Genomic DNA, 24708 nt, shown 5'->3' on the forward strand with positions numbered 1-24708 from the left:
AGACAAGAAATAGTAGAACAACAGATTGTCAATCAAATGAATGTTAAAGTCCCACCCAACATTAAATGTCATCTCATTCACTGCCAGCCCAGTTAAAATGGATTTTTGACATCTATAGCCGTCAATGGCACTGAATGGCTGACGTGCACCACACCATAACACCATGCACGAGGTAGCAATAGCATGTTGAAAAAAAGCAAATCTGACTTGACCCCACAAGCTGAATGCAAAACACTGTCGAGGCATGAAGTGCAAGCAACAGCCCAAATAAAACCACTGCTGAAGACATTACTTACCGCCCCATGTTTTTCAATCTGGAAATCACTTCCTTTTGACCTTTTCACACTCATGGTCCTGACAGTGTTTAGGCCTGACCCTTGCCTGGACTCAACCACTCTTGTAGCCCCTGCCAACTCATCAACCAGCCTGTCACGATCATTTTGAAGGCTGGCCATGGATTTGGAGAATGCAGAAAGCTGCCTGCTATAGGTGGAATTTTCCAGGACAACCTGTTGCAGTTGTTTTTCCTTCTCTGTCAAATCTTTTGTTAGCTTGCCCAGCAACTTGTTCAGCTCTGCATGAGAATCTTTGCTTCTCAACGCTCTTAATTCATGAACATGGATCTCCCTTTCTTTGGTAAACATGGCCACATCAGATGTAGCGTCCTGGAAACTGCGCTCAACCTTGTTCAGAGCTGCCCGAGTCTCCTTGAGCTCTTCATCATAGCTGTTTTGCAAGACCTTGAAGTCTTCGATAAGCTGGTCACGGTCATTCTGCAAGGCTGCCATGGCTTTACAAAGGGACTCGTTTTGAGCCTTTAGGTCTTTATTTTGCCTTTGGGCTTCCAATAACTGATGCTCCATTTCCAGTTGGCCTCTTGCAAGCTCTGTGACCCTTTGCTCAGCCCTCTCTCGCTCAGTCCTCATTAGATCCACCTTACGTTCATAGGCAACCAGTTCAGTATTGTTTTTATCATCTGCATTAGCTTGTTTTTTGTCTGTTTCATTTTCAAGCAGCTCCATTTGTTTCTTTAAGTTATCAATTTGGGTTTCCTGAGAGAGAAGTTTTTGCTGCAGATCAATGCATTCAGCTGTTTTAGCCGCCACAGTTTGCTGCAGATCAGCAACGACTTTGCCCTCTTTTGTAGCCTTCTGACTCACTAATTCACTTTGCAGTTTTATCAACTGTGCTCTAAGTTTAGAAACTTCTTCCTTCAAAGTACAAATAACCTCTCTTTCCTTTTGGAGATCTGACAGAGCTTCTGTGTATTGCTTTTCCGCTGCAGTCTTTTGGTTTTCAAGATTTTGTATAACGTCCTCCTGTTTTTTTAACAAAACTTTCAACTGATAGTCTTTTAGGGATAAAACTTGATTAAAGTCCTCTCTGTAACGAATGAGTTGGGCCCTGAGCATAGCGTTCTCTGAATTCAGGTCATCCATCTGATGTAATAATTTCTTAATTTCATATTTAAGGCCTCTAGTTGCACCACCTACATTATCAGGCGCGACCTCTTCACTTTTAAGTTCGAAATTACTCTTTGCCTTGAGTATTCTGTATTCAGACACCAGCCGCTCTTTTTCACTCTGTACAGATGCCAATGACTTCTTGATAACTTCCATCTTAGCCGATACCTGCTCTTTTTCCTGGACTGACTTGTTCAAGCTAATTTGCAGATTTCTGAGTTTGGCCTCAAGTTTTCTGAACTCTTTATCAGCCTTTTCCCTTTGGTGTTGTAAAGTTGTTAACCTGTCTTCATAGACAGCTTCTTCGGAGTGACAATTAGCCTGAAGTTGCTCAAGATATCCTGACATATGATCATCCCTACAGGACAAAAGAGAAGAGATCTCAGCATCTTTGCTTTGAAGAAGGGTTTTCAATTGAAGGGAAATTCCATTTTGGTTTTCAAATTCGGCCTGCAACTTATCATTCTCAGCCTGCAAAAGAAGCATTTGAGAGTCCAAGTCGGCATTTATCTTTTCTGTCAGGTTGCCATAAAGATGCAAATGGGAAATCTCATCTTCTTTGTCAGCAAGCTGTATTTCAAGAGTGCTTCTATCTTCTTGTACTTTTTGAACTTGAACACTGTGATTATTTACCTGCACAGTTAAAAGTTCTACAGTTTCAGCAAGTTCCGCATTGCTCGCACTCAGAACCAAGATCTGCCTCTGATGAGCAGCAGAAGCAACTGAATACCCATTTAGTTCACTCTCCAGTCTTAATTTAGTTAATCGGAGTTCATTCACCTCTTTTTCGCTCAATCGCATATCATCCAGTAATCTTTTCATTGCAGAACCTTGTTCGATGAGCTGGTTATCTTTCTGCTGCAAGGAGTTTTGAAACAAATTATTCCAAAGTTTTGTAGCATTTTCCCCATGAGGAGTGGATGATAAAGCAGACAGTTTTACTTCATTAGTCTCAAATGTTCGTTTTAGAATAGTCATCTTCAGATTTTGCAAGTTTATTTGTTGCTTTAGCTCAGTGACTTTTTTACTCTCGTGATTATTCAAATTCTTTAGATCATCTATCTGTTTCTGCAACATAACTTCATTGTCCTTAAATGAATTTAATTGTTTTTCAACGGTAGCTTCCGTTAATTTTGTTTTCTCTGTGAATGCACCTTCAGAGCTAACATTTTCTAGAGCTAGTTTAAGGTGGTCTCTTTCTGACTGAAGCTTTCCTATTCTTTCTGTGGCCTCCTGGATTTGAGTCTTGCATGTGATCAGATTGGCTTCATCTAGTTTGTTTTGCTCTTCAACAACAGACATCTTGTCAGAGCATTTACTTAAATATTTTTTCAAGTTTTCACAAGTGAACTCTGAGGTTTTCAAAGTGGTCTCCAAATGCAAAATGTGCTCTTGGTATTTAATGCAGTTTTGTTGCAATTGATTTATTTCTTGATGCTTTTCTTTTAGAAGTCCTTGCAGTTCTTTATTCATGTTCTTGGACCCTTCCTTGCCTCGCTCCACAGATTTGAGCTTACCCTCAAAGTCTCTGACTAATTTTAGATGCCCATCATCTTTTTCTTGGCGAACTGTGTCATTGATCTCCTTGCTAATTGCAAGCTGAGAAGATAGCTGGCTGTTTTGGGCTTGCAGGTACTCATTTTCATTTTTCACTTTGTCTAAAATCTCTTGAATATTTTTTAGCTCCTCTTGCAGAAGACACTTATCATCTTCTAAAATGCTAACCTTTTCATTAAGACTAATCGTTTCTTGACTGTGCCGACTCATCATGTCTGTAAACTCGTCTTTTATTCGCAGCTGCATTTCATGATCATTGTGCATTTTTTCAAGGTTTTCAGAAAGAGATTTATTCTCTTTTTGCAAAACATTATTGCTTTCAAATTGAACACTAAATTCGGCCTTGTGGGCTTCAATCTGGGCAGTCAATAAACTATTCACACTTAGTGCCTTATCAAGTTTAAGCTGCATGCTCTTCGATTCCATACACTGTTTTTCCAAAGCGTTAAACTTTTTAGTCAGTTCTCCGTTTTTAATCTGTGTATCTGTAATCTTGTGTTTGCAAGCCTCTGCTGACGACGTCAGTTGTAGAATTTCAGCCTCATAGTGTTGATTTTTGTCACTCAGGTCACATATTGCCATCCTGTGGGTTTCATTGATCTCAGCTAGTTGTTTTTTAATGTTGGCATTTTCTTGTTGCAGATCCTCAAGCATGTGTTTTTCTTCTGAAAAAGTCAGCATTTTCTCTTGAAGTCTTTCATGTTCCTCCTCCACTTGTCTTGCTTGACCCTGCAGAATTTCCATCTCAGTCTCATATTTGTGCAATTTTCTGAGGGCATCCTGTCTATCACTTTTGGCTCCTTCCAGAAGTTGTCTCATTTTGTTCATTTCCGTGCCAACATTCTCATATGCTTGTAAAAGGGTCTCATAGTCTTGTTTAAGTTCTGAATGCCTTGATTTCCATTTGGTCAGCTCTTCAGTCTGAGAGTCTTTCAGAGATTCCAGCTGGCAGGAAAATGCTTGCTTCTGCTGGGTGATATTCTCTATGGTTTGCTTCAAGCTCTCACATGCATCTGATAGACTACAATTGTCATTAAGGATACGCTCTACTTCAGAAGTAAGCTTCTCTTTATCAGTGTTAACACACTTCATATCAATTTCAAGATCTATATTTTGTTGTTTTAGTCTTGAAAATGAGGATTCCAGGGCAAGACATTCAGCTTCCTTAGTGTTTATTTTTGCTGACAAATTTCCAACTTGCTCTTGCAATGATACCTTTTCCTTTATGAGTTCTTTCCTTGAGACTAAAGCAGCTTGAAGTTTCTTGGTTAATAGTGTCATTTTATTTTGGTTATCCTGATCATTTACTTTGCCACGATCTTCTTGAGAATTATGAAGATGTTCAATTTCTCTTTTCATCCTCATAATGGAAATTTCATGGTTTGTACATAGCTGCTGTAATTGCAATTGAAGTGAGGCAATCAGCTCATCCTTTTCTGATATCGCGAGCTTAGCTTTATGTTTCGGAGCTGATTCAATGTCTTCAGTAGACCTTTTTACATGTTCTTCCTTGATGGACGTTTCAGGAATCTCTTCATATATCAGCTCTTTGACACACTTGCACTGGTTCAGCTCTGTATGAAGCATTCCTAACTCGGTCCTGAGTTCATCAATTATTCTCAAGGCATTTGCATTGTCTTGCTTCAAAGATACCACATTTGTTTCATTTTCAGCATAGCCCAACTGTGCTTGTTCAAGTATCTTAGTCAAACTGTATTCCTTCTCACACAACCGTTGCTGTGCCTCTGCCAAAACTCTCTGAATGGTTAACACTTGATCCAAATGAGTCTTGTTTTTTTCCGTTTCTTGATACATTATATTATTTGTTTTCAGCTGACTTTGCTTCTCCTGTTTGAGCATTACCTCAACACCTTTAAATATTTCTTGGCATTTCACAACCATTGCTGTATCTTCTTTAAAAACCCTGTGAGCTTGGAGATTCGGGGCCAAAGTTTCAGCTCTTTCCTCCTCCTTTCCTTGAGCTTTGTCTTTAATTTCCAATTGTGCTAGAGAATGGGACTGTGTGTCACTCTCTGCCAGAGAATTCTTTAAATCTTGCACCATTTCATCCTTCTCCTGAACAAGCTGTCTTAAAATCTTCAGTTCATCTAAATTAGAAAACAAGGTTCTCTGGAGTCGCTCCAGTTCCCCAAGATTCTTATTATATGTTAACTGAATGGCAGTGAACTCATTTGTCTGCTGACGGTGTTGTTCCAAGAGAGCCTTATAGTTATCTTGCACTTCGTTTAATTCTTTGGTTAATTGTTTTTCATTTTCTTGAGCTTTCTTCAGAGTCTCTTTTCGTGCTAGTAATGCAGCCAGGGTCTTTTTCTGTAACAATCCCCTTTCTTTAGATTGATCTGCACAACCTGTGATTTTTTTCTGAAGCTCTTCCAAATTTTTCATCAGGCTCTTCTTATCCTGTTCAAAAATATCTTCTTGCTCAGCAGCACTTGCCTGAAGCTGTTGGATTAGGACACTTTTCTCATTGAGTTTTTGCAGCATTTTTGCCAAACAACTTTCTTTTTCACTTACTGTCGATTGCAAAATGTTTTTTTCAGATTCCAGTTGTTCAGTTTGCATTTTGTGATAATAAATTTCCCTTTCTTTATCAAGGCATTCCTTTTCAATGAGAGAAATCCTTTCTTCATACACTTTTGCTGCAGAATGAGCTTGTGTTGTTGTTTCCATTAGTTTGTCTTGTAAACGTGAAATATCAGAATCATTATTTATACTGTCATATTTTTGTACCAAGTCTTCAATTTTTTTCAACAGATCCTTTCGAATAAGGAGGGAAGCTTGAAGTTTTTTCTTTATTATATCTTTTTCTTTAGAAATCCTTGCTATCTCACATTTTAGGTCATTGTTTTCTTTTAGCAGTTCAAGCTTTTCCGAAGTCTTCATTTCATTCTCCCTGAGCAAACATGAATTACGCTCTTCAAGTTGCAGCGAAATCTCCTTGTACTGCTGAGTGGATGTGCAGTAATCGTGTTTTATAATTGCTAATTGTTTTGATAGATATGCGTTTTGGCCATCAAGTTTCACTCTTTCATTTAAAGCAGACTCCATGACTTGGGAGATAGATGCATCCTTTTCTTTTAACTGTTGACTAAGCCCAACAAGTAATTCCTTTTGCTGACTTATCTGAATGGTCATGGAGTTGATTTGATCATCTTTTGTTTTAAGTTCGCCATGTAACTTTGAGTGTTCGAGAGAAGCTTCTGTCAATTTTTCTGCCTCAATCTTCAGATGAGTTTGTAAATTATCTATTTTTTCCTGTAAAAGTGTAATTTCTTGACTTTTTTCAAAATTACTCTTATTTTCTTTATCAATTGCATTTTGCATTTTTTGAAAATCTGCTATAGTACTGTCAAACTTATTTTTCAAAGCATCTACCTCAGAGTAATGACTTGCTTCAACTTGTTTTATTATTTGATGTAAATGTGATTTGTCCTCATGTAAATTGGCGAAGACAATGTCAGCACCACTGAATTTTGCTGGAAGTTGTTCTAACTCCTGTTCCACAGCTTTAAGTGCCCGTTTCAAATTTTTTGTCTCGTTATCCTTTTCCTTGACTAATACCAAGACCTTTTCAAGTTGTATCCTTGATGTTGATGCCTCAAACTCTTTTGCACTAAGCAGATCAGAACCTTTTTTAATAGCGGAGAATGCTTCAGCCAGTTTGTCTTGCAAACTGTCTAGGTCCTGTTTCAAAGCATTTACCTTAACATCTTTAGATGCAATTTCATTTTCAACATTACTCAGTTGCTCTACAAGTAGCTTCTTATCATGTTTTTCTCTATCTAGGACTAGCAGCCACTCTTTTTCAGTGTCCTGCAGAATTTGCTCCATCTTACGATTACTATCTTTTAACCGAGACATTTCCTCATCTTGAGCACTAACCTTTGTTTGAAGGCTCTCCTTGTCATACACCATTTGCTGGATGCTTTCACTCATGCTGCTGGACTTCTGCTCCAATTGAACTTTCAGCTCCCTCTGGGATTCACAAATTTGATGATGTCGCCTCTCCAGTTCTTCCTTCTCTGCAAGATGTTTTCTAAAATCCTCGACTAAGCGTCTATTTTCATCATTGACAGCTGTGAGAGACCTCTGGTGCTCTTCCCATGACAAACTAATCTCTTCATTAAGCTTCTTATTGTGCAATTCAAGTTTCTGTATTTCAGAAATCAGGTGAGATGTATGTTTGGCTTGGGCTGTGTACTGATTGTTAATCGCATGTAAAGCCATTTCTCTCTGCTCCAGGTTTTCTGTCAATGCATTCATTTGCGCCACAACTTGAAGATGCTGAGCTTTTAGTCTTTCTATTTCAACTGTCAATAGAGTGACACTTGCTTGGTGAGAGGCAAATGCTTCATCCTTTTCTTTTGACAGCTGGTAATTCAGGTTCCGTGTCTCCTCAAGTTTATGCTGGTTTGAAGACAGCTCATCTCTCAAAGTTTCTATGGTGGTCTTTGCTGTGTCAGACCTTTGGGACAGTTGCTTTCTCATATCCTGCAAATCCTTCAAATTGGCTACATATTTTTCTTGCAGGTTATTAAGGGCGCTTTGTTTTTCTTCAGCTGACTTTTTGTGGTCGGAAGCGTCAGAGGACAGTATTTGCATTTGATTTTGTAATTGTGACACTAACTCTGTGCTTTTCGTGAACTGAGTTTTGAAAAGTAACAACTCATCGGCCGTTCTCTGTAAATTTTGAAGAGATTGTGATTGTTCCATAAGACTACAGTCTCTTTCTTCTAAAGCTTTTTTAAGATCTTTTGTTTCTGTTATCTGCATTTGCAGGGTATTGTTAATTTTAAAAGCAGATTCTTCAAGGTGTGAAATCTGTTCTTTTAAGCGCTCACACTCTTTTCCTTTGTCTTGGAGATTAACTGTCAATTTTTCAGTCACAAGCGAGACATTTCTTTGATCCTCAAAACAAGACTGCTCTTTTCTTTCCATTATATTTTTTAATGTTGTTGACTCTGTAGTAAGACTTTGGACTTGATCTCTAAGTTTGCAGACAGAATCTCCAAGCTCTGTAACTTGAGCCCTTAAACTAAACGTTTCATTATCTTTTTGTCTCAACTGCTCCTCCCGCTCAGAAATCAAGTCATCTTTTCCTTGGATGGTTAAATTAAGATGTTCCTTCTCTGACTGTGCAGTTTTAATTTGGAGTTTGCTATCATTAACTGCCGTTTTTAGATGTGCATGTTCTTCGTGTGCTTTGGAAAGCTCTACACAAGATTTCTGAAGCTCAGATGTCAATCTTACATTCTGATCATTTAGTGCTTGAATTGCATCTTTTAAATTAATTACCTCACCTTTTATTAGTTCATTCTCTTGTGTTAGTTGATGATTTTCTAAAGTGAGCGTATCTACAGAATCCTTTAGGTTGGTAATTTTAATCCGCAACTCTTCAAAACTTTTGTTCGTAGCTACATGTTGACTCTCAAGTGTAATCATGGATTGACTACATTTATTTAGCTCTTCTTTCTGGTTTTCAAAATCACTTGTTATATCTTTTAACATATGTTCCTTTTGTTCTATATGTTGCTTTGTCTCTAAGCATTCTTGCCTGACTGACTCAACCTCACACTGCATCTGCAACACAAGGTCCTTCTGTAGCATGACTTCATTCTGATGAACAATACATTCATCTGATTTCTGTTGAAGCATTGTGTCCTTCTCCATTAGCGCTGTCTTTAGTACAGACCCCTGTTCTTGAAGCATAGATATGGTGTCCTGCAATTGCATTTGCTGGATCTGCTGGGCATCCAAACGGGAATTATTTTCTACCAACATTTCTTCTTTCTCAACCATTGAGAGGTTTAACTGACTAATTTGTATTTTTAGGTCATTAACTTGCTCCTGCAATGTTTGAATCTGCTGATCCCTCTCACTCAGTGTTTTTGAAAGAGTACTACATTCATTGGTTTTCTGAGGTAAACACTCTTCATTAGACATTTCCTTTTCATGGAGGGCCTGCTTTGCATTACTTAATGAAGCAATAAGCTCATTCTTTTCATTCAGAAGATCATTAATTATCTTCTTATCATTTGCTATTTTTACCTCAAGTTCAGATTTCTGTTCTTTGAGCAGACTAATCTCAGTGTTTAATTCAAAAGCCAATGAAATCTTCTGTGCTAACTCTTTTTGTAGTTGTTCATTATTTTCCATTAGACTAGTTATCTTTATGCTATAACTAGAGTTCTGCTCAAGAGTGACTGTGAGCTGTTGATCAAGGTTTGAAACTATATGTATTTTCTTGTCAAGCTCATTTTCTCTGGATTTGAAATCTGCATGAAGTTGTTTGTTTTCTTCTGCGATTGTATGCATTTCACTTTTAAGGGTCCTCAGCTCGGTTTCCCTGGAGTCTGCTTCTGATTTGAGTTTTCTGGACTTTTCTTCCATTTCATTGATTTCATTTTTTAGAGCTTTGACAGTCTTGTTTACATTGTCAAGGTCATTTTTGTGTTTTTGGCACTGCTGTGCCATCATTTCTCTTTCGCCAAGATCCTTGCAAAGCTGAGCGCGTTCAGAATTAAGTGATTCAACTTCCACTTGGAGCTTAGACACAGAATTCTTATGGAAAATAATTTCATTCTGCAAATGATGACACTCTTCCTGTTTTTCCGTCAAACTTGTATCCTTCTCCAATAACCCAGACTTCAGACTGCAGTCCTGTTCTTGAAGAAGAGACAATGTTTCTTTCAGCTGCATTTCCTCACTTCTTTGAGCCTCCAATTCTGCTTGAAGATTAGCAGCAAGCTGTTGTTTTTTTCCTACGGTAATGTGTAACTCATCTACCTCAGAAATGTAGCTCTGTAATTGGCCTTGCAGTTGTGTGATGGTGTCTTCCTTCTCCCTGAGTAACTGGTTGAGATTACGACATTCATTTGTTTTGGCCAGGACAACCTCATTGTTTGAGAGTGTGCTTTGTTCAAGAAGTCTTTTTAAATCAGTATTTTGTAAAATTAAATCTTCTCTATTTTTTTCAAATTCACAAATAATAGTGTTGTTTTGTAAATGTTGCGATTCTAATGCGGATAATTTGACATGCAAAGAATCTCTTTCGTTTTTGATTTCTAAAATTGTCGCTACTCTTTCAGTTACTTCCAGTTCAAGTCTTGTGTTTTCCTTTGTTAAGTTTTGCACTTGCCTCTTTAGATTGTTGTTAAGTTCAAGAGCAGATGCAACCTTTTCATTAAGTTGGTTTGCATTCAGATTCTGCAGTTCAAGGTTTTCATTGAGATTTTTAAGCTTTTCTTGCAACTGCTCTTTCTCAGTCTCCATATGTTTTAAGAGATCCTTCGTTTTGAACATATTTTCAATGTTGTCATCAAGTTCTTTGCACAATTTCTTATTTTCAGATTCCCTGGCTTGCAATTCTGCGCCATAGCTCTGTCTGTCATCCATTGCCTGTTCATTATTTGCCTTCAGTTGGCTTTCTAGCGATGCTATGATTTTCTTGCATTTCTCCATCTCTTGTTGAACATTGTCCTCACCCTGTATTCGTTCCTTTAATTCTCTGGACAACGACTCCATGTCATGACTGTATTTTTCCACTTGGGATAGGAGTTTATTCTGCTCATCCTTTATAGTTTTAAGTTCATTTTCATATGTCTCTTCTTTATTAAGAATATTTTTGTCATTGTTAGTATTTATTTCCTTGAGATGCAAAATGAGTTCATTAGACTCTTGTTGCCTTTGAGTAGCTAAGGTCAGTTGTTCCTTTAACGAAGAGATGACTGTTTTACATTCAGAAAGTTCAGTATGATGGCTCACAATCAGTTTTTGAGTCTGAGATTGGAGGTCCTGAATAGTTTTCTTATCGTCCTTGGCCTGTTTTATCAGGTGGTCCATCTCTGCTGCTTTAGGCTTGCTTTCTTCTTTGGCTTTATCTAACTCCATCTCAACATCCTTTAGATTCCCAACAAGCTCTGCGATTTTACTATTAAGGGCTTGCTGATCTGCAGTCTGCGAGTCTCTAACAATTGTGGCTTCTCGATTTGCCTTGGTCAGTGCATTTTCTACTTGAACCAAGTTTTCTTCTTTGAGTCGAAGCTCTTGCTTGAGAAATGTAACCTGTTCTGTATATTCCAAAATGTTGCCATTGAGTGCTTTATCTTTTTCCAACAGAATATCTTTCAATATATCGATCTCCCGCTCACAACTTTGAAGATCATGAATGAGTTGGGCCCTTTCTTCCAAGTGTGACGTGTTTAACTTGTCTAATTCCTCATTGGTTTGGTCAACCTCAGTTTGTAATGTATCTAAAATGATGTCTTGCTTCTGAGTCTGTAAAAAAAAAAAAAAAAAAAAATCTGATTAAGTATCAAGAGATCAAGGGATACGTTTTTTTCACAAAAGCAAAATATAAACCTGCCAAAATTAGTTGAATATTTAAAAAGAGATAGACTAAGGCGTACCTTGTCTCTCAGCCCACTCAGCTTCTGTGTGAGATCAGTGACTTCTGCTTTTAACTCAGAGCAGTGTTTCTCTGAGATACTGCTTTTCTTGGAAACAATTTCAAGCTGAGTATAAGAAATGAAACCATTAGATTAACCAATATCAAGCCACATCACTATGAATGGCTAAAGCTGGGCATACATGTAATTTTATTTTTGTAATGCATAAAACATTCCTATCAACTTTCTTGGAACATTGCACGGGCTAAAAAGGCATACACTGAAGGGGAGTTCGCTAAACGGGACGGGTACAGTTTACGTGTGCCCATGTGTGTAATGTGGCTCTTTGCAGTAACACAGTAAAAATTGTTGCTCTTAGCCTCCGACTGGTTGCCCACCCACAGTATAAGCCCTTTGCACTGGGAGTTGTGTAAGGCCTGTATTGCAGGTTTACATTGCAATTTTGTGGGTTGTCTTGCTATTTTACTTTCTTCTAAGTCGAACCAAACCTTGCCTTGGGGGTGGAAACAAACAAACCTAACAGACGTATCAATGCTGAATTTAATATAATTCACCGTTTCCTTGTTAATGTTGAACAGCGATTGGTGCTTTGTGCATTTTTATCTGGTAAAGATGTTCTAGCTCCACCCCCCCTAAGACGAGACTGAAGATGACATTTTCATCCCTTGCCTTGATTGGTCAAAACAAACGTGTAAACATGCTGCATCGTCCAATCAGCTCGAAGTATTGTACAGCAAGTTCCTCATTTGCCAAACGGATCTGCAGAGTGAAGTCCCAGATTGATAATGTGAAGAACTCCCTTGAGTGAATCACAATTATCAATCTGGCTTGTGAGGTTAAGTCGGACCTGTCAAAAAAAAGTAATTTTGTTTCTTGGGAGGGGTGTGGGTTACGATTGTTTCGCAAAAACCGAGACCATTAACATAAGAGCTCGTTGCCCCCAAAATCCCCGTTCCCTCAGCATGGGAGTGTTCGTAGATATGCTCCAAGCACGCTGCTTTACTCAGACCATTCGGAATCTGAGAATGTTGTTTAAATGTGCCATTCGGTTATTCACAGTGCCACAAAATAAGGAGTCAGTGCATGCATCCCTCCGTCCCATACAATCCATTTTGTAAACTGCTTATTCCTCACAAGGGTCGCGAGGGTGCTGGAGCCTATCCTAGCTGTCTTCGGGCAGTAGGTGGGGTACACCCTGAACTGGTTGCTAGCCAATCACAGAGCACACAGATGAACAACTATTCACACTCACAAACACACCTAGGGACAATTTAGACTCTTCAATTAACCTACCGTGCATGTTTTTTTGGAATGTAGTACGAAACCGGAGTACCCGGAGAAAAGCCAGTTGATGAGTGAAGCACCGTGCTTGCTCTTTACCACAGCAGCAGACGAGGACGGCAATCTGGTGTCTATCAACTAGCAGCAGCTATGTTAATTTTTTTAATTTTTTTTTTACAGTTGTATTCTAAAACGGCTTACCTTAACTACAATTATGTGTTGCATTGTCACCAAAAGGTACAAGCCTGATGGATTTCATAAGCCTTTTAGATCCTTGTTATTGAGAGGGAAAACATAAGTTGCCCTGACTTCCGTCCTTCTTCTTCTCAGACGTATTGAAACGTAAAAATTAAAACGAAGAAGACGTAGACAATGAAGAAGCATGATGGTCAAGGCTTATGAATCCACCAGGATTGTACCTTTTGGCGACAATGCAACACGGAATTGTAGTACTAGTTAAGGTAAGCTCTAAGATACAACTTTAAAAAGAAAAAATTACAACTAGTTTATAGCTGCCATATTGTCGCCTTCGTCTGCTGCCATGGTGAAGAGGGAGCTCGGTGCTTCGGTCATCTGATCTCAGCTGTTTATAATGTCCTTTAACTGCATGCACTGGCTACTTATTCTGTGGTACTGTGAATAACCAAACGGTACATTTGAATAATGTTTGGAGTTTCCGAATGGTCCGAGTGAAGCAGAGCGCTAGGAGTGTATTTCCGAACACACCTACATTTGCTGCTGGAGTGCAGTTTGAGTATGTATACAGTCTATAATCAGCAGCTTGGTACTTATTTGTCACGTATTTTAAAAGTTAAACTTATTACGTGTCGCAAGTGTTTAGAAGGGGTTTAATTAGCACAACGTATACAGTATGCCCAGCTTAATAAAAAAATTAAAAAAAGATTCCCAACTCTTACAACTTGCTCTGTTTGAAGAAGTTTGTCAGACATCTCTTTGTACTGAATCTCTTTTTCACTCAACAATTCTTTGAGGCTGTTGATGAGCTCAAGTTTTTCCGATGTCTTGGCTAAGATATGTTCCTTCTCAATGAGTGAGCTTTCCAGGCATTCTTGTGTGTCACTGAACCTAAAAACAATAGGCATACAAGGACTATTAATCTTCTGAAATGAATAGTAAATACCTGTTTCCTTGTAAAATGGGAGATAATGCGTCGAGCAATGTTATAACATCAATATTCCCAAACTTTAAATATTACAGTGGTCATTTATGTTCAGGCAATTGACATACTGTAACTGACCACCAACTACAAATAGTGTAATCTTAAATTACGAAACAGCACTGAAAACTTTACAATCATATAACAAAATTGTCATATTAAATGATCATATTAAAAAAAACACATTTTAATCTTCACTTGGAATAACCTACCCCTTAAGTTGTTCATTGAGGCTGCTAACCACCAGCTGATGTTTTTCTGCTTCCCTGTTATGTTGACTACGCACACTGGCAAGTTGGGTCTGTAATTTATCTGTCTCATTCTGTAAGGGCAGAAACATTAGGAACGTCAGGATTTAAATAATTTAATTAAGTCCTGGACATACACAAGTGGACAAAATTGTTGGTACATATATGTTAATGAAAGAAAATCCCACAATGTCGGTCACAGAAATTACTTGGATCTGACAAAAGTAATCAGTTACATTTTATGAATTAAACATTTTATGAAAGTTAACCAATAAAAACCAGACACTCTTTTTTAATTGTGGCTGACCAGAATTATTTTCAAAAACAAACCCATTAAACAGGCTTAGGCAAAAATGATGGTACCCTTAACTTAATATTTTGTTGCACAAAATTGTTGAGGTAATCACTGCAATCAAATATTTTTTGTAACAGCTACACCTCTCAGCAGATTATTTTGGCCCTCTTTTCATGAGTAAACTGCTCCAGTTGCCTCAGGCTTGAAAAAGTGCTTTCTGCAGATGGTCTGTTTCCGCTCCTTTCACAGATGTTAAATAGCATTTAGATCAGGGCTCATAATTGTAAGCCACTACCACAATAGTTTAAGGTTTTGCTCTTAGCCATTCTTGGGTGTTTTGGGACATTGTCCTGTTGCAAGACCCATGTCCCGTGACTGAGACCAATCTTTCTGACACTGGGCAGCACATTTCTCTCTATAATACCGTGATAGTCTTGACATTTCATTATACTGTTTGCAGATTGAAGACATCCTGTGCCAGATGCCAAAGCAGCACCAGAACATAACAGAGTCTAATCCATGGCCACCTTTAATTTTTCTGAAGTTTTTTTTTAAGTTATTTCGTTACCATTTGTATTATCCATCTCTTCAATTTGTCATCAATATTGCTCCTGCGGCGACATCGAGGGAAGCTGGCTACAACCCCGTCCCGTGGATCCTAAATTTCTGCCTAATATAGTTGCTTGGAGATGGTCTTGTAGACTTTACAGTTAACATGTTTGTTTGTAATTTTATTTTAATCTTCTGAGACAACTCTCTCCTTTGCTTCCTCTGGTCCATGTTTAATGTAGTACACACCATGTCACCAAACAACACAGCGACTACTTTAACCTATTGAGGTCAGGAACGCATTACCGCGTTTCTACCTTTAAAGCTGGGAAAGTGAATGGGTCTTTTTTATTTATTTATGTATTTACATATTCTCAGTCTCATAGCAGATGAAATGCATCAAAGTATACACGTGAGGGTGATGTGGGCCTCGTTTTCCCCCCCGAGCGTTTATGGCTGACGCTGATTCGGGAGTTATTAAATAAATGAGAGTAGTGATGGACGACGCGGACTTCGAAACAATGGAACCATTTGACAATGATATACGGTTAAGACATATGTTTGCAGACAATGAGGATGTCGAAGATTTCGACGGCTTTGAAACAGAATGGAGGATGAATTATCACTCGATTCCCGAGGTTTTTACAACGGCATCCCAGTGTTGAAGGTAAATATACCCGTAGATGCTACACTGTTGTTACATTTTTACTGAAAAACTCTGGGCGCACCTCGGTATTGAAACAAATATTTATGGTGACCTTACAGTACAGTATCGTAACATATGATGTGGTGCACACTTAAAAATATAAACTTGCAAGCACAATACAGCATTTTATGACATCAGTCAGTATTTGTTCGTATCTGTGAATGTTCGTAAGTCCAATGTTTGTAACTAGAGGACTACCAGTAGTTAACAAAAACGAAATAACAAAAAAAAAAAAATTAAGAGACATTTATGTTATGAAATAAAATAAAAATGCTTAAAAAAAAGAGAAAACTAATTAACTAAAACTATAACATATATAATATGAGCGAAAATGTCTTCGTTTTATCTTTGTCAATTAATATCACACCTAAGCTTTCAGGGCTCATTTTAAATTTATTTTAGTATTGCAGTACTAGTTGAGAATTGTAGTTAGTTTACTGTATTATACAATACTTAGGGATTTTTTTAAAATAATGCACTTGAAAAATACAAAATTACGAAAAAACTAATAGCAAAACTAAAAACTAAACTAAAAACAAGTATTTCTGGGGAAAAAAACAAATAAAAATGAAAACTTACTCTACAAATAAAAAAATAAAAAAATAACTACAATGAAAAATCTTAAACTAGTATAACTTATATCAGATTCAAGTTATTTCTCTGACAACTGTTGTTTTTTTCTTTCATGATCAGTGTAGTACAAACAATTTTGTCCATTTGTATAATTACCACTGCACACAGATGTCAATGACATAATGATGATCAAAAAAATAATTAAAGTCTAAGGCCCTCTTTACACGTAGCCGAGGGGGTTTGCAAACAGGAGATATTTTTCTGCGTTTTGCCCTGTTATCCACACGTCCCGGGGTTGTTGTTTTTTCATTAAAAACGAATGTATCCAAAAACTCCGGCCAAAGCGGATTTCTCCAGATGTGCGTTTGCGTGTGACCGTCGTAAACGGAGTTTTGAGTCATCGCGCTACACATGTCACTTACAAACATATAATTGTGCTTTATGAGCACAACTGAAAATGTACAAAAGTTGCTTAGTGACACAAAAATGCGATCACCAAAATTCACATGCACATCTCTACTCCTGTCAATTTCATCCTCGGAAAATATCAAAACAATTGCCACCGTATTTTGGATTTTATGGGCATTAAGCCTTTTCTCACCAGACAGTGCACTCATAAGTTTACATATCCCTTGGGTATGTGAACTTTCTAGCACAACTGTGTCTCAAGTTGTTAAAAAAAGACAAGTGAAGCTTTTTTTTTAATTTTGTATGTATACTCTTTGGTTTCCTCTATGCTCCATTTATGTTGTACTCACTCTGATTGACAGTTTACATGTATTTTATAAAAAAAACAAAAAGAAAGAAAAAGTATTGTGTTCTGACAGTCTGTGCTTGTGTGACGTATGGTGGAAGTGGGTCGAGCAGTATTTGGCTTAAGAAGAGGCTTGGCATGCATCTAAATGAGATTAAAAACGCACTTCCCGTTTTTGTGCGCATTTATGTGGATGTTTTTTTTTTTTAAACAAATAAGGTATTGGGGACGAGGAGGGGGGATCATATTTGGTTTTAAAAATACCCTGCCACGTGAGTTCAAGGCCACCTGTAGTGTCATGTGTCGACCGAATATTAGACTCTGTTTGAACATTGTTCACAAAACAACTAATGTAAAGTTCATGGTTAAACACGCACACCACACCATTAGCAGTCACCGCCAGAGGTGCTCTCTAGCGCACACCTATGTGAAAGACCTAACAAACCTGAGGGACCCAGTTTGGCTGCTCATCTTCATTTACATCAAACGTCACCTGTGTTAGAAGGGTTTGTAACAATATCCCAGTCCTCAGGGGCAGGGACATGCGAATGACTCAGCATTTTTTCATCAGTCGGTGAATGTTAGTGTTAGTTTACTGTGTGTTGTGCTGTATAGGGGGGACATGGTGTGATGTTTTCTTAAGTTTTTAAGATCATAGTTCACATGTGGTTGAAGGGTGAGATTACCTGTAAAGTCTCAATGCGCGCCTGCAGCTGGAGACGATCTTCCAGACCTTGACAGCGCTCTTCCAGGCTCAGTATCTGCTCTTGTAATTGATTTCTTTCACGCTCCAGCTCCTCCACGACAGTCCGCAAACCATCTTTAATTTTCAGGAAGAAAAACAAGCAGAAATAAGTTTGTCTGATCAGGGTATACACTCCTATGCCAATCTACAGGATATACACAGATATTGTCATATTTATTTTTTATTGAAACCATTAATTTTCCCAAATTGCTTGACTTTCTAGCTAACATTGCCAATGACTGATGATTAAAACTAGAAAAGGTCATTAAAGGTAACCACCAATCATGGCTCAGTTTGCTGACCAAATCCAGAAAACAGGTGAGCCGTGATCGGTTGTTACCTATTTCCTCAGCACAGATTATGTCATCTTCAGTCGGCAGCAAGTGGGAAAAAAATATTTTAAATGTATTGTTCATGAAAAATAATGAAGTTATCACATTAATTTCTTCTTACTGTTGAAGTGACACCGACAGCTAAAAAGAGGTTATTATTCTAGAACATTCTCAATTTGCCTGTAGTACTCTGGAATGCCTACTCGAGGAAATTACAGTGGTTACGTCTGTAGCGGCATTTAAATCTTGATTTAAGGCTTATTTCAACACGCTTGCATTTAGTTAAAGGGACTACACCATGGTATTTTAAGCCCTTCCACAGTTAACTATAGGCATATAATGATGAAATCTTACCTTTGACACAATCACGATGTAAATATATATATTTTTTTGTAATTTCTTATGAAATATGAGTTATTTCGGTGGCTATTTTTCTTACCCGGAAGTCAAACGAAAGTCAAACGCTCGGTTCAGTAAAACCCCGCCTCTCCTCGTGGCTACCGCGCCCCTCTCATGACGTAGTCCGAGTCAGCTGCTTCGCGCAACGCCCACGAAACACACAGATAGGTTTTAAGCCAATTTTTAAAATGGATTCTAAATTTCACGGACTGCTAGATTTCTGCGTTTGGTCACGCAAGCCATCAATTCTTGAATAAACATTTGAAACAAAACATGTCCTTGCCGCAAGAAATCGTGGGAGAGGAGGGGAGCAGAGAGGTTTGAGAAAAGAAGGAGGAGGGGGGAAAAAAAGAACCACAGCGGGTCACAAACCCGCACCCTATTGCTTATGGGGCGAGCGCACTATCCACTACACCATCCATTCATTTAAAATCAGCCGATGGATTTTTTAAGACAGTCAATTGTCATTTCATTGCAAATGTGAAGAATAATTGATTACTTTGAATTCATTTGGACAGAATGTTTATTGATAAAGGCTACTTTTGTCATTATCCCATGCGGGGATGGGGCCGCACGCAATGACGTCAAACCGTGTCAACAGCTTGTTTTCTCAGGTTGGGAGGGGCTGGTGCTTGGAGAGCAGAATAACTTCGAATTTCTCTTACAGGGGCGAATGGAGGAAAACAACTTTTGGTCATGTTTTTAATGAGGAATTAGTATTTTAACATGGCTCAAAGCTCCAAAAAGTAGATTTTTCATGTTGCAGTCCCTTTAAACCACACCTGACATCTGGATTTTGGCCTGTCTTACTGCCACTTTTCTTGTCTCCATCCATTCTCCTGCTTGGAGACGGAACTAGGCAGCCATGAGTGAATTGAGGGTATCGCTGTTGCAGTGGAGGATTCTTCAATGACTAACCAGGACAGTCAGGACCTGTGTAGGCCCAATTTCCAAGGAGTCCAGCTGTGGTGCTTCATATCAATCAGCTGTGGTGCTTCAATCAATCAGCTAAAACTAATATGGAAGAGCATCTATTTGATTATCTATCATACCACAAGATTAATGCAACACATTCTGCACCTACTTGTTAGAATAAATGTACAGGGGTTAGGGCTGGACAATAAATCGAATGAATTCGATTAATCGTCATTTTGAAAACCGAATCGTTGAAACATTGAAAAATCGTGGAATCGAATTTTGTCTTCTGAATTATTAAACGGTGTTGTTCTTAGGTTCTGTGAGTTGTAATTTTGCTAACTATGAATGTTACGTTTATGTTAAAACTGATTTTGAGTCAGTATACATTATTGTTGTCTGAACATTTTGGACAGGATTTTTTTGAATAAATTTAATCTTTAAATACATGTTTGTTGGGATTATTAGATTAAAATCGTAATCGTCCTGAATGACTGAAAAAAATTGGGATTTTATTTTTTGGCCATATCGCCCAGCCCTAACATAAACTACCCATATTTACTCTTATAGTATTGCAAAGCATTTACTCAGCAGTATAACCTTGTTTGAATCAGAAGTTGTCTGTGAAGAAGAGCACAGCGTGAGAAAGAGCATGAATCCTACTTCTGCAGCTGCAGAACAGGAACTGTGCCCTTATCACAAGATAAGCACTGAAACATTTTGTTGTTGGAGTGCCGAAGAAAAAGATGTCTGTATTATCTGCGCAATGACTCAAAACCGCGATGGTTTTAATGTTGCTGCTGTGTGCCCCTCTCCCCTTTAGTGCAGCAACGGCTGTGTAACTAGGGAACGCCCTGTAAAACATAAAAAGAGAGGGCTCGGGAGAGTGTGCCTCAGAGCGGGTAGGAGATTGTAATCTGTGCACAGCTCTGTCCGTTCTCCTCACGAGTAAAAATAATCTAAGGTCTCTTGTCTTCCTTCCTTGTCTATTGTTTATTAAATGTTCAAGGTTGGCTGAACCTGACACTACTGCAACCTGATCATCCTGGAAAGGGCATCTCTCCATCTGTGTTCCCTTCTCCAAGTGTCTTATTTTTCCCCCCCAAATTGGGAGTTTTACATTGGGGACATTTTCTGTAGTTTTGAAATTGAAAAGTGAATGGGGTCATCTGAAACATGTCGTGTACATTCAGCCACCCCACCACCACCAAAAACAACAACATGCAATCAATGGGAGGAAAAAAATAACCACAGGCTTGCAACATACAATACCTTTTAAAAGTTTAGATACAGTTTCTCAATGAATAGCATGAGAAAGTGTGTCAAAATGTTTGACATGTTGCTATAGGATTTCACCAAAGCTCAGTGCATTCAAAACACTAAACCCAGCAAACTAGTCAATTCAACCAGCATGCACGTTGTGGTGAAAATGTGAAAACATGAAGGTCCTCATTTGATTTAGTATGACAATTTTCAGAAAACAAACATGACCCAGACACCTTACTTGTCACACTTAGTATGGCTTGATAAATGGTGGAAAGACAAAAACAAAAAGCTACAAAACAAACAAAAAAACATGTACCGGTATTTACTGCATAATGTTATGATAAACAAAAGATCAACCCAAAAGTGAGGACAACCAGGTACATGCTGGTGTAAACTGTCTAGCGGTTCTCCCACCTGTGTCAGGTGTACTGTACTCAGGCCACCAACCTCCCATATTTTCTCCTTCCATTGGAGTTGTGCTCTCCGAGGTGTTTTGGTAGTCCTGGAATGGGGCTTTTCCATCAAATTCAAAATCCTCCTATGCACAAGAACAATTCTATGAAGCAGATGATATAAAACAACTACTGGTTTCTTTAAAGTAATACTATTCTAAGTCTGGCAAGTAAATTAACTTAGAGCAGAGATTATTATAGAAGTTGGCCTATTGGTAATGCATACATTATGTGAATCTACAACAACTGTAGTCTACTTATAACTAATAAATTACTTAAAATGCTAATGTCTTGAGAGCAAAACACATATATGAGTATGCATCTCATAACCCTTGCAGGACGCTGTAAAGACATCATGGAGAACAATGAAGAGAACATAAGGCTATAAGGGTATATCGATTTTTTTTTATTTTTTAGAACAAACTTTAATGAATTTTACAAATGGGAATTCGTAGTCAATTAAAATGTCAGGGTAAACCTGGATGCACAAATACACGTAATATGTGATGACACAACTAACAGCAAACAGTAAACTCACAATAATGGAGTGTATATGCCTACCTGCACGCTTCTTTGGGCCAGTACAGCCAGCTTCTTGTGTGCCCTGTGTTGGCTGAGCCCCTGAGCTTGAGCCAGCTCCTCCTCCAACCCCTGCTGCCGAGTAGCCAGTGCTGGATCGGAGCAGCCAGGAAAGAACCAGTCATCCTCAATCAGTTTTGTGCCACAGGGATAGTGGGTATTTGGGTTGGATTGAGGATGTAGGTATGTATGGAAAATGGCGTGAAACAAAGTTTGGATTGTAGATAAGACAGGAAGATTCTGATAGAGTTCAGTGAAGAACTGTGATCACAGATAGTGGTAGTAGAGGGTGGAGGGAGATTGCCATTAAAATTGTTTTTTTAAACAAACAGTGAAGACAATATAATGCAGGTAAAGATTTGAGTGAATATTGAGAAAGAAGAGAAATAATGTGGGAAATAAGAAGAACACGCTGAAAAACTGTGGTCGGAGCTGAGACATGGTTTACCGGTACATTAGAATGAAAAAGTGACTGCCTCAAACATTTGGGAGACAAGAGAAGAAACTTGACTGAAGGCAGGAGAAACAGACCAATTTTCATAAATCATTATATAAGCCAATCATCATCATGATCACTGACTACAGTAAGAATGTTATGGCTTCTTTTAATTGCAGCAAGATTTTCATTTTGTCAAACAGGATGAAAGATCCTCGATGTGGCTTTTTCTAAATCATGTACAAAACATGTTCCCATCTGTTTTGTGACAACAGGCTGACAAAGTGGAAGCAAAAGGGGCAGCTCAAGGCAAGAGAAGAAAATAGTTGAATGGACACAAGGAAATTAAACAAGGTCTCACAATAAAATAGTAGCAAATGAAAGAATAGAGCCAAGCAGATACTTATCAATATATATATATATATATATATATATATATATATATATAGATTAAATTGAATACATGCTATTGACAGCAACAGCCATTTTGTGTTCATGTGTCACACATTCCTTTAAACTGTAAACAGAGTTAAATGGTTATATTGGGAGCATTTGCCAGATACTGGAACTGCAGTACTATTACAATTGTAACTTGTCGAGGCAGTCTTTTTCCCCATCTCTCAGTGCTTTCTGAAAAGGTACTAATATGGAATGTGAGGTTGAAGTTATCAAGCATAACTGGTGTGTGGCAGCACAGATGCAGTGGGGTGCAAATAGAGGCAATTTTTCATGGTACATCTCTGAGACGGCAAATTTATGGAAACTGTGAAACGGCTATGACAACCAGTCTTAGCTAATTCAGCTATCCTCACTTAGAGGGTAATGTAAAATAATCTCTTTAAAAAAGATCCACTTCCACACAGCTGTTCCACCACAAGTATATTGCTGACTGAATTTCTTGAACTATTACTTTAATTCATTATAGCTTGGTCAACAAAGAAATATTGGAGAAATAATTTAAAACAACTAAGACAGAAAAACAGTGTGTGAAGAAATTAAAAGGAAATTAGCACCGAAGAGTGGGGTAGGAAGATGAACTAAAACTAAGACTCAAATGCGCAGTCTTCTACTGTACTGGCTGCAGTTCGACCCATTAAAGACAACATTCTGGGAAACTGCAGCCAGTACAGATAGTAAGCGCTACACTGCAGCTCAGGAATAGCCTGCGTGCACAAAACTGATGGGAAACTGTTCTGTGGCTACTCCCATCCATGGAGCAGGAGCTGGAGAGGGCAAGTGGGGGGCAGAGGTCCTCATGATAGGACAGCACAGGGTCAATGAAGTAGTCCTCATTAACAACGGAGAGAGCAGTGAATATAATAAAGAAACGGAAAGTAATGTTCAGTCAGACAATAGGACACATAGTAAACATTACAATAAAAAAAACATTATTTTGTATCACTAATTATGGTATCAATTAAAGAGGGTGGTGGAATGATAGGACAAAACAAGAGGTGGAATTCACACTTAGTTGCCAGTTTGTAAGCCAATTAACTATGTATTTATGTAACATGTTTCAAATATCTATGTCCATGGATTAATTAGCCTTTATCTATGTGTTTCAATCGTAGAAAAGAAAGCAAGTCTATCCAATTAGATTAATCAAATAGAAAAAATAAATCTAAATTAACACTCAGCACTCATTGCACAATGCTGATAGATTAGATTGAATATGATATTGGAGATTTCAAGACCTGTGACATTATTTGTAGTCACCCTCTGGCAAAGCTCTTACCCTCTCTTTCTTCCTCCATGTGGCTAATGCGAAGGACCATGGCAGCCTTCTCTTCCCTGGCATTCACTGCCTCATCTACCATCTCTTGCCACTCCAAGACCTGGCTTTGAGCATCATCAGTGCTTCCGGACTCACTTGCCTGTGGTCAAGAGGGTAAGTCAGGAAAGAATAACCATAATAAGCACCTCACTGAGAATGCACGGTTGGCCAGACCATTTGAACCCAGACCTGAGAGGTGGCTCTCTTTGTAAACTGTTCCAAGTCTGCTTGCAGTGACCTCTGCTGTTCCTCATATACCACCAGTTTAGCCTCCAACATTTCTGTCGGTAAAAGAATCAACACAATGTGTAAGAATACATGTAAATGATTGTTTAGTGGTAGATTTTGAGTCGTAGTCAATCCAAAAATGTTCTTTGCAAAAATAGGTTGTATGCACTCCCACTAGTCTAAACATGGCATTCTGATTAATATTGCATTTGAGGAATATGAATTAAGCAGCAAAATCCACTCATTTTTATCCATCTCATGGGGCAGCCATTTTGCCACTTACTGTCAATTGAAAATGACATCACAGTTACAAAATGGCCACCCCCTGAGATGGATAAAAATAGGTGGATTTTGTGGCTTAATTCATATTCCACAAACGCAATATTAATCAAAATACCATGTTTAGACCAGTGATGCTGAGTTAGGGTTGGTTGGTATCACGGTGTTACGGTATGCCTGGGTGTAAAAAAATAGCAACAGTGTTGCTTTCAATACCGTCATTAAAATAAAATAAAACTGCAGTGCATATAAAATTTTTGGGATAGCACAC

At 38.3% G+C, this 24708-nt stretch overlaps 1 protein-coding gene across 6 annotated transcripts in view; it reads right to left on the reverse strand.

Annotated features, from left to right (window-relative positions):
* LOC147178088 (uncharacterized) overlaps positions 1-24708 on the reverse strand; it is a 67910-nt gene that overhangs the window by 12367 nt on the left and 30835 nt on the right. For 3 of the 6 annotated variants that reach the window (XR_015094324.1, XM_086070724.1, XM_086070723.1), the window contains exons 13-21: positions 24120-24211; positions 23892-24030; positions 21703-21812; positions 21104-21227; positions 17719-17852; positions 14120-14229; positions 13648-13816; positions 11450-11554; positions 6924-11318 (exon numbers count right to left, since the gene is read on the reverse strand). Coding sequence is in view for 5 of the 6 variants with exons in the window: in XM_086070724.1 (XP_085926850.1) it covers positions 6924-11318; positions 11450-11554; positions 13648-13816; positions 14120-14229; positions 17719-17852; positions 21104-21227; positions 21703-21812; positions 23892-24030; positions 24120-24211 (5378 nt within the window). In the remaining variant the exon portion in view is untranslated. Of the gene's footprint in view, positions 1-296; positions 11319-11449; positions 11555-13647; positions 13817-14119; positions 14230-17718; positions 17853-21103; positions 21228-21702; positions 21813-23891; positions 24031-24119; positions 24212-24708 lie in introns of those variants that run through there. The other 3 variants (XM_086070722.1, XM_086070721.1, XM_086070725.1) reach the window with 3 other exon arrangements.

The sequence above is a fragment of the Leptonotus elevatus genome, chromosome 3 (assembly GCF_054856555.1).
Source record: "Leptonotus elevatus isolate MCC_2025b chromosome 3, RoL_Lele_1.0, whole genome shotgun sequence".
Lineage (NCBI taxonomy): Eukaryota > Metazoa > Chordata > Actinopteri > Syngnathiformes > Syngnathidae > Leptonotus > Leptonotus elevatus.